This window comes from Rhinolophus ferrumequinum, chromosome 15, assembly GCF_004115265.2.
Source record: "Rhinolophus ferrumequinum isolate MPI-CBG mRhiFer1 chromosome 15, mRhiFer1_v1.p, whole genome shotgun sequence".
Lineage (NCBI taxonomy): Eukaryota > Metazoa > Chordata > Mammalia > Chiroptera > Rhinolophidae > Rhinolophus > Rhinolophus ferrumequinum.
In genome coordinates this window covers 16,957,519-16,972,457 of record NC_046298.1, presented here as the reverse complement: position 1 = coordinate 16,972,457, position 14,939 = coordinate 16,957,519, and the positions used below count along the sequence as shown (strand labels likewise).

General features: G+C 58.0%; 1 protein-coding gene across 2 annotated transcripts; it reads left to right on the top strand.

The window, feature by feature from the left end:
* The first annotated feature begins 44 nt into the window (after window positions 1-44).
* Window positions 45-14,873, top strand: FHOD1 (formin homology 2 domain containing 1). Of its 2 annotated transcripts, XM_033128116.1 has the most exons (24): window positions 45-331; window positions 7,052-7,158; window positions 7,551-7,615; window positions 7,930-7,997; window positions 8,076-8,181; window positions 8,257-8,351; window positions 8,623-8,734; window positions 8,818-8,912; window positions 9,028-9,171; window positions 9,286-9,431; window positions 9,510-9,650; window positions 9,767-9,790; window positions 10,170-10,223; window positions 10,949-11,064; window positions 11,151-11,755; window positions 12,065-12,220; window positions 12,447-12,629; window positions 12,717-12,836; window positions 12,914-13,075; window positions 13,464-13,654; window positions 13,746-13,938; window positions 14,020-14,182; window positions 14,263-14,463; window positions 14,543-14,873. In XM_033128116.1, exons 1-24 carry the CDS (start codon window positions 131-133, stop codon window positions 14,623-14,625), a joined length of 3,531 nt encoding a protein of 1,176 aa, XP_032984007.1. In that variant the 5' UTR covers window positions 45-130; the 3' UTR covers window positions 14,626-14,873. The 2 variants fall into 2 exon arrangements, with proteins under 2 accessions (XP_032984007.1, XP_032984008.1); XM_033128117.1 differs by lacking the exons at window positions 9,767-9,790; window positions 10,170-10,223 and having other exon boundaries at window positions 131-331.
* Window positions 14,874-14,939: the final 66 nt, after the last annotated feature.

Genomic DNA, 14,939 nt, shown 5'->3' with positions numbered 1-14,939 from the left:
GCCCCGCCTCCGTCTGGCTCCGCCCCCTCCAGAGGCGTCCGGTCCGGCCCGTCCCAGACAGCACAGCTAGGAGACTGCGGCTGGTCCGGGACCCATCCGGAGGCGCGCAGCGCGAGCCAGTAGCAGAGCCATGGCGGGCGGGGAAGACCGCGGGGACGGGGAGCCGGTATCAGTGGTGACCGTTCGGGTGCAGTACCTAGAGGACAGCGACCCTTTCGCATGTGCCAACTTCCCGGAGCCTCGCCGGGCCCCCACCTGCAGCCTGGACGGGGCGCTGCCCCTGGGCGCACAGATACCCGCGCTGCACCGCCTGCTGGGAGCGCCGCTCAAGGTGAGGGGGGCTGAAAAAGGTTGGGGGTGATCGAGGTTCAGGGTTGGCGCCATGAAAGCTTTTGGGAGGTGCCCTTCGTGGAGAGGCTGGAGTGGGTGCCCTCCTCCTGGTAAGTCTTGGGCTGGAACCCAAGGTCCACGCGGCCCGGCTAGCGGGGGATGCCTCTCAAGTTGAAGGGAAACTAAAGGAGGGAGATGAGACCTTGTGGTCTGCACCACTCTGGCTGCCCCTTGAAGTGAGGACCACCTGGGGAGGTGCTCCAGAGTCCATTCGCTGCCTGTCTGCCTGAGTAACTGTCTGGGATAGGGTGATGGTAGATATTTGAATGGTAGCGGACACATGAGGCAGAGCTGGAGAGGGACCCGCTTCCACCTGCTTCAGGTGAGGTGGGGCGGGACTACGAGGAGGGGCGTACCCGGGGCGGGCCTCTAGAGGTGGCTAAGGTCGAGCAGTGTCTGGATTGGGTCCTGGCGGATAGAGTGTAGCCCCTGCAGGTGGGGTCGGGCTTTGGCGTGCCGGCAGAGAAGAGACTTCACTGGGTGAGCGTAGTCCTCTGCAAGCGGCCCGGCCCGGGACACGCCGGGCACGAGAGGCTGCACTGGTGGAAAAGCCCTTTGAGTCACCGCCCCCACCATCCCGTACTCGTGTCGCTGCGAGCCAGCGGCTGGAAGGCAGGGGGCGGGCCGGGATAATTTTAAACCGCCGGCCTGCCCTGGTTTGTCTGCGCCGCCGAGCCGACTAATGCAGTCCCGGGAAAGGCCCTTTTCCAGATGGCCGGCCCTACCTCCCCTCCCGCTCTCCGCGCTCAGGCCCCCGCAGGCAGCCCTTTCCGGCGCGCTGGGTTTCCGGGCCAGGACTCTGGGAGGCGCACCACCACCCCCCGGGGTTCCCCGCCAGCCAGTCCGCACGGAGTAGCAAGGAAGAGGAGAGAGAGTTGGTGTGGGTGCCCTCCCCTGCTATCAGCCTTAGCTGAGCGTGGAGTTGCGCAAACTTGCCCCCCGGGCCCGGGGTCTCCCCTGGAATGTGCCCTGGGCGCCTGGCCCCCAGCCTGCATTCCTCGTGCTGCAGGCCAGCCCCGCCTCCGAGTGCGGGCGGGAGAGGTGGTGAGACTCTTGGCCTGGGGAATGGCGCGTGCCCCGGCAGAGCCCGGGCTTCAAGGCCGCGACTCGAAGGTTGCAGCACATTTGCCCACTCCAGAATTTTGATGCAACCCCTCCTTGTCCTGTTGAAAGGGGCAAACTGAGGTGGACCTGGAAGAAGCGTGCCCGCCCGAAGCCACCTCCTATTCGGGACAGGCACTGGGAAAGAGGGGTGCTGAACTGAGGCTAGGTTCCTGCCTCCAGGCTCCTGAACTCCTGGTGCTGAAATAAGCCTGGAGCACCACACAGAACATATTATTCCTTCCATCCCCCACTCCAGGACAGGACTTAGCCCTGACACCCCTCTTTCCAATTAGGGGCAGGTTTGGGAAGTCAGCAACAGGAAAAAAATTCAGAACACCCCTCCATTTAGGGACCCATGTCCCTACCTTGCCAGGTGTTCGCCCTCTATTCTCTGCTCCCTAGCTGAGGACACTACTGAGCTCAGATAATATATTAAAAGTTCCCCCGCCCCCAACTGAGTCCTTCCTGGTCTCCCCATTTTCAGGATCTCCCACCTGGTGTATCTGAGGACTGCCATATCCACCCCCCACACCCCACTCCAGGCAGGATATGGTGGTGGACACACTGGGTTACCACAGTGCCTGGAGCCAGGACTCCCTGGGGCCCACAGCTCTGCCAACAATGGTCAGATGCACTGTGATGTGCTCATCCCAAATATAAACTGTGACCACAGCCCCAGAATAGAAGGCTGGAGAAAGAAGGGCTGAGAATAGGGTAGGGGCAGGGACATCAGAGAGCTGGGGGGAGGGGGGAGGAGTAGGGCTTCTCTTTGCAGGAAATGTCAACAGCTGGTTCTGCCCCTAGTCCTATAAGCGGGTAACCCAGAGGCACAGACATGACTCAGGCCTGCCTTGATAGTCTTGTAGAGGGGAGAGGTGGCCCAGAAACCCAGGTGTCCCTGTGCAGGCTTGTAGAGCGGAAATAAGAGGGAGGGGTTCTCTACTCCCTGCTTCATTCTCTGTATGGTTATCCAGCAGAGGAACAGGACACAGCCAAAGTCTGCCCTCCCACTCTGGACACTGATCCCCATCATGCTGGCAGACCCTACCCCCTTCCCTGGGGATGTAAAGAGGCCAGGCCCACTTTCTCTCTGGGACTCCACCCCACACACCCCATTGGGCTAGGCCTAGCTTCTCGAGTTCCTCTAGAGGCTTCCTTTTTAAACGAGTTGGAGCTTTCAGATCTGAGAAGGCCTTGCTCATTTCCTCCCAGTCTAGGAGGAAGCTGCTGGCCACAGCCTCTGACTCATCTCCTGGCTCTTAGGGGGTAAGGGGAGTGTGTGTGTGTGTGTGGGGGTCCTGACAGTGCCTTGGGCCATGCCCCAGGGGAACCCAGAAATATCTATCTTCCCTCCAAGCAAGAGCCTCTGCCAGCCCAGGGACATGCCCCTGCCCCAGGGCAGAACCTGGCCCTCTGGCCCTTGTCTCATCTCTTTACCCAGAGCTGCAGAGTCCCACCACCCTGCTACCCTTTCCCTTCTGGGTGGTGCCTCAGGAGTTGCTCCCTAACTCCCAAAGGCCCCTGCTACATCTGGAATAGCACTGACTTCTCCCTGGGCTCTGGGCAGAAAGACCTGAGTGCTGCTCTGACCCGGAGGCAAAGGCCAGAGGAGCCCCCTACTAGCGTAGCGACAGAGATAGCCCCAGAAATCTGTTCACTATAACCTGAAACTAATAAAAATATATAAGTAAAATTAAAAAAAAAAATCTGTTCCTTACCAGCAACTTTGTTTTCCTCAGCTGTGGCTAAAGATTAGCGTGGACGGGGTGGCACTACCCTGGAATGTTTCCTGACCTTGCCCCCTCCCTGGACTAGCCTCAGTTTACCCCTCAGAAGCAGTTGTGGTAAGGGGCCTAAGTATGAACCTGACCTGCTGGGACAGAGAACAACTGGAGAGGTCCCAGAGGATCCTTAAGGATATATGATGGGGTGATCTGGTGATGAACTGAGCCCTTTAGTTCCCTGATACGGAGGTTTCTTTGGGAGACTGTATGATTGGGATGTGGGCATGAGTCACGGCCTCCTCTCAGCTTTCCCTAGGGCTGGCATGTCCAATTTGCTGGTTATTCTGGGCTAGGGAGCCTGGGCTGCAGCCTAGTGGGGGACCCCAGGACCTCGGTCCTGGCAGAAGTAGGCACCGTTACCCCAATATGTCTGATGTGTTTGTGTTCATTAGCATTCCCTTGCTGGAACTGGGAAGACCAGTTAGGGGTATTTGCAGAGTCCAGCAAGCTGAGGGGCGGTCACCAGCTCTCAGCAACCCTAAAAGCCCCAGCCCTCACTCCACCTCCCCTCCAGGGTTCCCTGGAGCACTTCCAAGGTCCATCTGTCCGTGATCTAGGTCAGTTAGCCCTTGTTCCATTCCTGGTTGTGCAGTCTGGGGCAAATTCACCGAATTTCTGAGTCTTGGTTTCCTCATCTGTGAAAGGATTATCAGGAGAATCAAATAAACTAGGCAGCCCCGTGTGCGACACAGGAGGCATAACAAATGTGTGGGTTTCTCTCCTTGAGGCCCATACATGTCACGGTCTAGTTGGAGACCCAAGATAATAGGAAAAAAGAGTCGTCAGAGCACCGTCTTGTGTTGTAGGCAAGGAGAAGAAAAAGGCCATTAACAAATTATTTCCTAAAACAAGAGTATTTCATCATATAATACTGCCTTCTTCTCCATCTTCCTTGTACCCTGACCCTGACATGTTCATTCTCATCTGATTACACTGCTATGAAAAATATTGGGGAGTAGACACCAGGGTCCCCTAAGTTTGGCCCTGCATATAAAACCGTATATAACAAGTTGGTTTAGGCAGCCAGAAAAACCTGAGCTCAAAGAATTAAAAGAAAACTGGGCTAGAGACCGAAGTGAGGGGCTGAGCCTGGGAAGCATGGGGGAGGGACTCCACCCCAAGACAGACAGCAGAGAAGTGTAGAAGACAAGAGCCAGGAGGGAGTCACGGCTATAGGCCCCCACTGACCCTCAGCACTGTGAGCAGGGACCAGGGTTTGGGCCTACTCATGCCTGGCCCAGCCCCAAGGTGTGAGAAACAAGGCCCAGAGGTTTGGCTCCAGAAGGGTGACCCCAGGAAGGGGCCAGAGGTGTGAGGGACACGCACCACCCAGCTGGCAGCAAGTCTCTGCTCTTTGCTGTTTGCCTGACCCTGACCCACCCCCACCCCACTCCCACGCCTCTCCACCCAGGACAGACAGCTGGAGGAGGGGGACAGCATCCTACAGGCTTTGGGCTATCTATCACCCCTGGAGCTCCTCCCCAGTAATGGGACCCTGGCAGGATTTGACAGGTGACATAGTTAGGGAACTCACTGCTACCACCACAGAGGGAAAGGGTTTTAACCTGCTCATCTGAGGAGCCTGGGGATGGTAGAGCACATAGTCGTCAGGCCCCTGCCCCACATGGATGCAGCTGTCCTGGAAGGAGAGGGCCATTCTCTGCTCACTTGGGACTAGAGCATGGAGGTGTGCATGCAGGAGGGGGAAGACCGAGTGCTGGGCCTGCGCTTACTGTGGGTGTGCCTCCTGGGCCTGTGAGTGGCCAGCGAGCATACGTGTACACGAGAATATACCTGACCATAAACCTGGGCGTGTAAGCAGTTGCCACACATAATCTGATCACCCCTCCAGTGTTTTCCTTTACCGCATTCTGCCCCTCCCCTTTCTTAGCAGCCTTGGCCATTGTGCTTTTATTCTGCGTCTATTTCTGGCCTTTTTCTGAGTGAAGCCTGCCTGCCTCTTCCACTGGACTGGAAGGCAGGGAAGGCAGAGACAGTGTCTTGTTCCCTGTTATGTCCTCAGCACCTAAAACCAGCCCAGTTCGTGAATGTTTGAATGATTAAGCTGTTCTGTATGTGTGTGCTTTGGGGATCGCAAAGGGGTGTTGTGGCTGTGGGTTTCTTTCGGGTCCCAGAATGCTCCAGTCCAAGGTGAAAGGAGATGGGGGGGGCGGGGGTAGGCTACTGAGTCATCCCATGGGAAGAGGGATCAGGAGGAATGTGGGGCTGCCCTCAGTTGAGCTGGCCCTGGACTAAGCACCCCAGCCCTGGGGCCTTGCGGCCCCATCTGAGGCCTATTCCCAGTAGGCTTTGGAGAAGATGACTCTGGTCCCAGAGAGGAGAGAGGCCAGGCCCGCCCAAGGCGCGTGAGGGAAGGGCAGGCAGCCAGACAGGAAACAGGACAGAAAACAGGCTGGAGTGTTTGTCCTGTGTCCCATGTCCCAGGCAGTGGGGGAGGTGGTCACCCAAGGGCCTCACAGGCTGAACTGCCAGGAAGGAGCTGGGTCAGGCTCTTAGGCGGAGGCAAGGGTGGGGGCAGGAGCTGGACTCCCTTTCCCCCCAGCGGACCAAAGGCACCTGGAAGCCCTTGGGCTGGGTCCAGAGCAAAGCGGGGCTGACTGAACAACAGGACAAATGTTGGGTTTGTCTTGTAAGATAGAGACGAGAGGCACCGTGACTCTCCAGAGGGGTCTCTCCCTGGGCCACTCAAGTCAAGGGGAGTTTGCTATGGGGGAGGAGTCCAGAAGAGACACAGTGCTGCCCTCAGACTCTCCACAGCCGCCTCACTAAGCCCTTCTACAGGTACTTCTCAAGGGGCCAAGTGCCCAGTGGTGGAGCGGAGCCAGGCTCAGTGGGGAGAGACCTGGGAAGCAGACACATGGATGGAGCATGCGCCTTCTTAAATGCAGGTTTCAGAGACCCACTGTAGACTGACTGAGTCAGACCCTAAAAATCTGGTTTTGACTAGGCCCCCTGGAGGCCTCTGAAGTCCAGCTGGAACCATGGTAACTGTAGCCCACTGGGGACAGGGCAGAGGCCCGCAGGCCTGGAAGGATTAGCCCCTGCTCCTCACTGTCTTAATTTGGAGACGCAAGACCCTCCCAGCTGGGCTCAAACCTCCCAACATTCGTACCACTTTCTCCCTGGGCTTACATGCGTTGTGGCTGCAGCTTATCAACCTACAGCGCTGCGAGCTTCCTTGAAGGTAGAACTTCCTCCCATCTTCTCTCCATTTCCCTTCCTCATTTGTGTTCACTAGCTCAACAAATGGTTAGTGAGCACTTACTGTGTGCCAGATGCTGTGCTCGGCTCTGCCGATATAGCATGCAGCGAGACAGGCGTGAGGCCGAGTCCCAAGAACACACAGTTACAGGGGAAGAAGACTAATGTCTAGGACAGTATAATGCTGTGGGGAAGACCTCAGAGTGGGGTACACACACGGGCTGGGGTAGATTGCATAGCATTGGCCAGAGGAGTCCTTCAGGAAGGCTTTACAAAAAAGCATTATCTAATACAAAAATTAAAGAATGGGTAGGTGTTAGCCAGCAGAAGACATAGTACAAAGGGCAAGAAAGCGTGGCACCTGAGAAGGATGGACTTTGTACATAGTAGGCGCATGAGAAATGACTGTTGAAGAAATGTATGGCTGCAGTGCAGACTCTGTGTTGTGCCTCTCTGCCAGCATCCTGAGTAGGAGATGGGATGTCATAGGGTCTCCATACATACCCCTGCCACTCTTCACCAGCCCTGACAACTGTTCCCTTTGCCCCCAGCTAGAGGACTGTGCCCTGCAAGTGTCTCCCTCTGGGTACTACCTGGACCCTGACCTGTCCCTGGAAGAGCAGCGGGAGATGCTGGAAGGCTTCTACGAAGAGATCAGGTCAGAGATGATGAGACCAGGAAGGCAAGGCTGGCCCCACCCTTGCCGCCACCAGGGGCTGGCTCAGGTGTCAGCAGCCAAGACACTTGATCTCTAGCCTGGGCTGTGGGTCACCTCCTGCTGCCCCAGGGAACTGTGCCAGGGGAATCCCAAAGCTTGGCCAGTGTTGCCTGCTGCCCAGTTTGGGTGTATGAGGGGGCTCTCCCACATACCTGAGATACCTGTGTTTGCACAAACCCTCCTGTCTGGCTACACTTAGGCTTAGAGGAACAGTTGGGGAGGAAGGCACTGGGCCAGGGTTAGCATATGGGGAGGTCTTTGGCTGCCTTGGCGTAGGGGGAGGGACCCCAAGGAATGGGCTGGGAGCTGCTGACCAAGCTGCTTGATTCCAGCAAAGGGCGGAAGCCGACGTTAATCCTGCGGACCCAGCTCTCTGTGAGAGTCAATGCCATCTTAGGTGAGTGTGTGAGGGCGTCAGTGTCCAGCACCCCCCACCCAAGCCCAGCGGGCTCAGTTTCTTTCAGGCTTGTGCTAGACAGTGGACAGGGCAGATCAGGACAGGATATGCGGCCCCTCCCCATTCCTATCCTGACCTCTCCTTCCAGGGCCAGGGCTGATGCCACAGCTGGACTGTGGTGAGGGTAGCCCAGAGTCAGGAAGTGGGGGTGGGGTGTTCAAGAGTACTAGAATATTTTTTGGTGGGAGGTTGTGGTTGTGTCCCAATAGAAAAGGGTGTCCGTGTTACCATGCCCACCTACCTACCCCTTGCAGAAAAGCTGTATGGCTCCAGTGGCCCTGAGCTCCGCCGCTCCCTCTTTTCACTAAAGCAGATCTTCCAGGTGAGGCCCAGAGGTGGGCTGGGTGGGGGGGGCAGTATGCAGCCTGAGCCCTCTGAAACTCCCCCGTGGTGCCCCCAGGAGGACAAGGACCTGGTGCCTGAATTCGTGCACTCAGAGGGTCTGAGCTGCCTGATCCGCGTGGGAGCGGCTGCTGACCACAACTACCAGAGCTACATCCTCAGAGGTCAGCCACGCCCCTCCCCGTGACCCTGGCCTTTAGTGACCTCTTACTGACCTTTTCTTGTTCCTGTGTCCCCAGCACTAGGCCAGCTGATGCTTTTTGTGGACGGGATGCTGGGGGTGGTGGCCCACAGTGAGACTGTGCAGTGGCTGTACACGCTGTGTGCCAGTCTGGTAAGTGGCTCTCCACGCAGTCATGCACCCTTCTCCCAGTGCCTCTCTCTGGGCCTCAGTTTCCTCTTCTGGAAAGTGGGCTAGAATGGAGTGAGTCTGTGGCCCCCCCGTCTAAGCCTGGAAGGCACTTCAGCGCCTGGGTCTGGAGCCAGGATCTTTCTGCGTAGACTGCCCTTTCTGGGTCCCGCCCCAGGAGTCCTTCTTCCACCACACCAGAAGCTAGCACAGGTCTGGCCCAAGCCCCACTTTACGTGGTGACCCCTCTCCTCAGTCCCGCTTGGTGGTGAAGACAGCCCTGAAGCTGCTGCTGGTGTTTGTGGAATACTCGGAGAGCAACGCACCGCTGTTCATCTACGCAGTCAACTCTGTGGCCAGTAACACCGGTCAGAGACTGTCCCTCCCGCCCCCACCACTCAGGGCCCTCTCCTACCTGTCCCTGCATGACGCTCCCCCTTGTGTGTCTCAGGGGCTCTTCCATGGGCCAATCTGGTGTCCATCCTGGAGGAGAAGAACGGCGCAGACCCTGAGTTGCTGGTGTTCACAGTCACGCTCATCAACAAGGTGGGGGGCGAGGGTCTGCAGGAAGGGGGAACCGAATGCCCATTCTGGGCCCCTCAGACTCCTGACTTATACTCCCCATCAGCCTTAGCCTTGCCCTCCTATCCCCACCCTCTAGACGCTGGCAGCACTCCCAGACCAGGACTCTTTCTATGACGTGACTGACGCACTGGAGCAGCAGGGCATGGAGGCACTGGTCCAGCGCCACTTGGGCACTGCGGGCACTGACGTTGACCTGCGAACGCAGCTTGTGCTCTACGAGGTGGGCTGGGTCACTAGGGCCCAACTGAGGGCAAAAGGAGGGGAGGGAGGGGGGCCCAGTTCCCCAGCACCCGACACTAGCTCAGCCTCTCTCACCTGGGCTCACCTCTGCTAGAGTGCCCTACGGTTGGAGGATGGGGACGTGGAGGAAGCCGCCACAGGTGGTCGGAGGGAGCGCAGAAAGCCCTCTTCAGAGGAGGGAAAGAGGAGCCGCCGATCTCTAGAAAGCGGGGGCTGCCCAGTACGCACCACGGAGCCTGGGTAAGAACGTGCCCCAGTAGATGGAGAGGGATGGATGGGCAAAGAGTAGCCCAGTCTCCTGACAGACCCCGCCTCCAGCCCTACAGGCTCCGCCTCACCAACAGGCCCTGCCTGCAGCCCTGTGGGCCAGGCCCCTGGCTTCCATACCTCTGTCAACCTCTTTCCTACCATCTCCATGGCGCCATCAGTCGACAGCTCCTGTGAGAGGAGCATCTACAAGTAAGTAGGGAGATAGAGGCCACCCCCAGAGCCCTCTCTCCACCTGTCCTTCCAATCTGCACTCCAAGGACCCTCTGCCTCCTCTGCCCAAACGCGTGCTTTCTCTCTCTTTCCAGACTTCACCAAACTGCTCCTGTTTGGTAAGTGACTGCTGGGGAGGGTGGGGTTCGGCTCTGACTGGACCTCCTCCTCCTGAGGCTTCTCTTCAGTCTCTCTCTGGCATTCCCCCGGTCCAGCCGATGTCATCTGTCTCCCTACCCCCTACTGTCTTTCTGTTTCTGTCACTGACTCTTGTTCTGCTGTCTCTTACTGCACCCTGTCCTGCTTCATCAGTCTCTCCACTCCACTTACAGTTTCCTCTTGTTATGCCCCCCCACCCCCCCTTCTTTTCCCACTGTGGCTGGGAAGGAACCCCTGATAGCACTTCCCAGCTCCATGTTAGTATGAGGAACTGGGCTTTGGGGTGGAACAAGCACCACAATTACCATCTCTTCTTTCGTGTCCCCCTCCCCCAACCAGGGCCCCTGAAAGCCCACCTGTCCCCCAGTCCCCTACTGGGCAGGCCAGGCTGGAGTAAGTACAGAAACCAGCCTGCCCTGCCTGCCATGTGCTCAGGGCTTCAGCATTGCTTCCCCCAGCGGGGGTTCCACGTGCCTGATGCAGCCACAGCTGGGGGACTCTGAGGCCCATTCTCTCCCAGAGAGAATGCGTCCGCGGTTACCTAAGGACTAAGCGCTGGGATTAGTGCACTGGGGTCATAATGGTCCCTGTGCGTTAATAGTGACACCTTAATAGCTTTGACCAGAGATGAGGACATGTACTCCCAAGCTGGAGCCCCTTCTCCCATGTCCTCAGGCCAGGATTAGGGTGGGGAGAGGACCTAAAGTGCTGTGGTGTGGAGGTGGAGTAGCAACTCAGGCATAGATCATAGCTTTCAGAAGTGGCAGACATGCAATGGGAGGGACAGTCTGATGTGCCCATGGAGACAGCTATCCCCTCCCCCTGCTCTAAGGGCCCTTGTCTAGAATCAGCAGCAAGGCTGCAAGTTAAGACATTAAGTAGAACTTCTTTCTGTATGTTGAATTGGGAATGCTGGGCTGGTAGTGACGCTCCTCAGAGGTGGAGGATTGAACAGGGGCTGGCCTTAAAGGGGGGGTCCTGGGTCTGCTCAGCGCATGGACTATTCCTGTGTGTGTGTGCCTGCAATTAGGGGCAGTGCCCAGGGGCCCAGCAAGGCATGTGCACCACCCTGGGCTGGGGTGTGTCAGATGTCCTCACTGACAAGTGCCTCCCTCCAGAGCCCGGTTTCTGGAGAACGTGGCAGCAGAAGAAACAGAGAAGCAGGCTGTGCTGGCCCAAGGCCGGGCAGAGACATTGGCTGAGGCCATGCCCGATGAGGCTGACGGGCACCCAGGTAAGTTGGGGGGTGGGCAGAATCTACCCATTTGCCAAGTTGTTCCACAAAGGGCATGATGCTGGCAGCTTATTTCCTTCTTCTAGACACCCGGGAACTATGGGACTCTCCTGAACCAGTCCCTGTACCCAGAACACCCCAGAGTCCTACACCCCGAGTCCTGCTCCGGGCCCAGCGGAGCCTTGAGCCAAAGCCCAAGGAGCCACTGGCCTCACCGAGCCCCAAGGCTCAGCCCACCCAGGAACTCCCTACCCGTGTCCCCAAGCTCTGCATTGGGGACCTGGACTTCTCAGATCTGGGGGAGGATGAAGACCAGGACATGCTGAACACGGAGTCTGTGGAGGCCACGAAAGGGGTCCCACCCCCACCACCCCTACTGCCCCCGCTCTCTGGAGGTCCCCCACCCCCTCCTCCCCCACCTCCCCCACCCGTCAAAGGCCCCTTCGCACCTCCTCCACCCCCAGCTGCCCCTCTTCCCACCTCAGCGCCTGATGGCCAAGCCCTCCCCACAAAGAGGAAGACAGTAAAACTCTTCTGGCGGGAGCTAAAGCTAGCTGGGGGCCAGGGAGGCTCTGGGAGCCGTTTTGGGCCCCGCTCCACCCTGTGGGCCTCACTGGAGCCTGTCTCGGTGGACACAGCCCGGCTGGAACACCTGTTCGAGTCCCGTGCCAAGGATGTGCTGCCTTCCAAGGTAAATACACCCTCATCTGCAAGGTAACCCCAGTGGAGAGGGGAGGGAATCAGAGCTCAAGGCTCTGAACTGCTGGGGCTGCTACTCATTTTCCACATGGAGAAACCGAGGCCAAGGAAAGAGGAGGGACTTGTCTAAGGTCTCAAGAAAGTGTCAGCAGAGCCCTAACTAGCATCTAACTTCATCCCGAGTCCTTACACATCCCAGCTCCCCAGTTGTGGGGCGCCATTTATAGGGGGGCCTTGGAGTGCTCTTTTAGATGCTTGTTCCCTTTTCCAATCTTACACTGCCCCTCCCCCAACCTCAAAGAAAGCCAGTGAGGGCCGCCGGACGATGACCACAGTGCTGGACCCCAAGCGCAGCAATGCCATCAACATTGGCCTAACCACACTGCCGCCTGTGCACGTCATTAAGGCTGCCCTGCTCAACTTTGATGAGTTTGCTGTCAGCAAGGATGGCATTGAGGTGGGGATACCCAGCGGGAGGTGTGGAAGGGAGGCGGGAGGTCCAGCCCTCTTTGGTCGGTGGCCCTTTCCTGTCCTTCCAGTGGTGGGCATGGGCTTGGCATTTCTGCACAACAGTCCCCAGACCTTGGGGTTCCCCCACATGACCTGGGGAGGAATTAAAATCAAAACCCGAAGCCTCAGGCCAGCAATGAGTGGCCTACGTGGGGTGGTGGCTGCATCCTCAGAAGCTACTGACCATGACGCCCACGGAGGAGGAGCGGCAGAAGATTGAGGAGGCCCAGCTGGCCAATCCTGACATACCTCTGGGCCCAGCTGAGAATTTCCTGATGACTCTCGCCTCCATCGGGGGCCTGGCTGCCCGCCTACAACTCTGGGCCTTCAAGCTGGACTATGACAGCATGGAGCGGGTACCTGGATCCTGGGATGGGACAGGCAGTGGGGGCAGGTGAGCATGATGACCATGTAGTCTGAGAGTCCCTGGCCTCACACACTAGGAAATCGCAGAGCCACTGTTTGACCTGAAAGTGGGCATGGAACAGCTGGTACAAAATGCCACCTTCCACTGCATCTTGGCTACCCTGCTGGCTGTGGGCAACTTCCTCAATGGTTCCCAGGTGAGTGATAGCACATGAGGGCTGGGGGCCAGGGCTCTGGAGCCAGCCAGGCCCAGGCTCAGATGAGGTCCTTTCAGAGCAGTGGCTTTGAGCTAAGCTACCTGGAGAAGGTGTCAGAGGTGAAGGACACAGTACGCCGGCAGTCACTGCTGCACCATCTCTGCTCCTTGGTGCTCCAGACCCGGCCTGATTCCTCCGACCTCTACTCAGAAATCCCTGCTCTGACCCGCTGTGCCAAGGTTAGCACCAGCCAGAGGCCTAAGACTGGCCACTGCGTGAGGGAGTGCTGCTTCCTGGGGCTGGCTTTTCCCCTTCTATTTCGGCTGCTGTGCCGGGGCTTGCTCAGCTACAGGTGTTTGTGTGGGCTGTGTCCTCTGCCAGAAATGCTTTCCTCTATTAGCCTGTCTACACCTTCTCAGTTTTTGGGTCTCAGCTGCCACTCCCCTATGAAACCTGTTCCCCATTGGATAAAATGGACTTCTCTATCTCCAACATTACTGTGAACACTTGGAGGTCAGGGCCAGATCTCATCTGTGTCCCTACGGCCCAGGCTGAGCAGCGTGGCACAGAGGCATCCTCAGGTAGTACCTTCCTGTGGGGGGACAGCCTGTGTACCCGCTTTTCCAGGTGGACTTTGAGCAGCTGACTGAGAACCTGGGGCAGCTGGAGCGCCGGAATGGGGCAGCTGAGGAGAGTCTGCGGAGCTTGGCCAAGCATGAGCTGGCCCCAGCCCTGCGTGCACGCCTCACTCACTTCCTGGCCCAGTGTGCCCGCCGCGTTGCCATGCTGCGGGTGGTGCACCGCCGTGTCTGCAACAGGTAGGGGCATGAGCCAAAGAGGCAGGACCACCACCACTATTCTTCACACCCAAGCACGACTCACCATCCCTTCACATCCCAACCTGCCTAGGTTCCATGCCTTCCTGCTGTACCTGGGGTACACAGCACAGACAGCCCGTGAAGTACGCATCATGCAGTTCTGCCACACCCTGCGGGAGTTTGCACTTGAGTACCGGACTTGCCGGGAACGGGTGCTGCAGCAGCAGCAGAAGCGGGCCACATATCGTGAGCGCAACAAGACTCGGGGACGCATGATCACTGAGGTGGGTGTTCCTTCCAGGTTTTGACTGCCACCCCCATGGTTTCCTTCCCTGGCCCTCAGCTCACCCTTCTCCCCTCTCCAGACAGAGAAGTTCTCAGGTGTGGCTGGAGAGGCCCCCAGCAACCCGTGTGTTCCAGTGGCTGTGGGTAGTGGGCCAGGCCAGGGCGATGCGGATAATCATGCCAGCATGAAGAGTCTGCTGACCAGCAAGCCTGAGGACGGCACACATGGCCGCCGCAGCAGAGGTGGGACCTGTGGCCGCTGGGGACCATCGGCTTTGCTTTGGGGCCACCTTGGCCTGACCTCCCTATCTGGCCTCCCTCAGGCCTGGCCCAGAGCAGCTTCCCAGTCATACCCACAGCAATGGGGCCCTCCACGTCACCCCCAGAAGAAGCCCCAGGCTCCAGTTTACCCAGTGACACTTCAGATGAGATCATGGACCTGCTGGTGCAGTCAGTGACCAAGAGCAGTCCTCGTGCCTTAGCTGCTCGGGAACGCAAGCGTTCCCGTGGTAACCGCAAATCTTGTGAGTACGAGTACTCCCCAGCTGCCCGCTGCCAGCCTTAACCGCATCAGCCCCCTCCAACCCTGCTCTGTCTCTGCAGTGAGACGGACCTTGAAGAGCGGGCTCGGAGAGGACCTGGTGCAGGCCCTGGGTCTGAGCAAGGGTCCTGGCCTGGAGGTGTGAAGCTGCTGTCTCCAGGATACCTCTCTGGACCCCAGCCTGCATGCAAGAGACTATAGAGTGAGGAGGGACCAGAGCAGAATTCTGGGCATTGTCTCTACCCTGGGGCCACTCTCTGCCCAATGGCCAGTGCCTTGAACAGTATTAGCTGTGTGTACCTGTGTGTGTGTGTGTGTGTGTGTGTGTGTGTGTGCATGCACGTGTGTGTATGAGCTCCCTGAACACATGGAGCATAATAAAGTTTTCTTAGCCAATCCAAGAGCCTTTTTCTTCTTTTAAGGTGTAGACCATGCTGGCTACAGCAGAAGAGAAATAGC

Bases quoted from the DNA above. Each gene is read 5' to 3' on its own strand.
- FHOD1 (XM_033128116.1), top strand. From the start codon at position 131: ATGGCGGGCGGGGAAGACCGCGGGGACGGGGAGCCGGTATCAGTGGTG. The intron at 11,756-12,064 runs GTAAATACACCC...CCAACCTCAAAG, and splicing joins AGGATGTGCTGCCTTCCAAG to AAAGCCAGTGAGGGCCGCCG. The intron at 13,655-13,745 runs GTAGGGGCATGA...CAACCTGCCTAG, and splicing joins CACCGCCGTGTCTGCAACAG to GTTCCATGCCTTCCTGCTGT.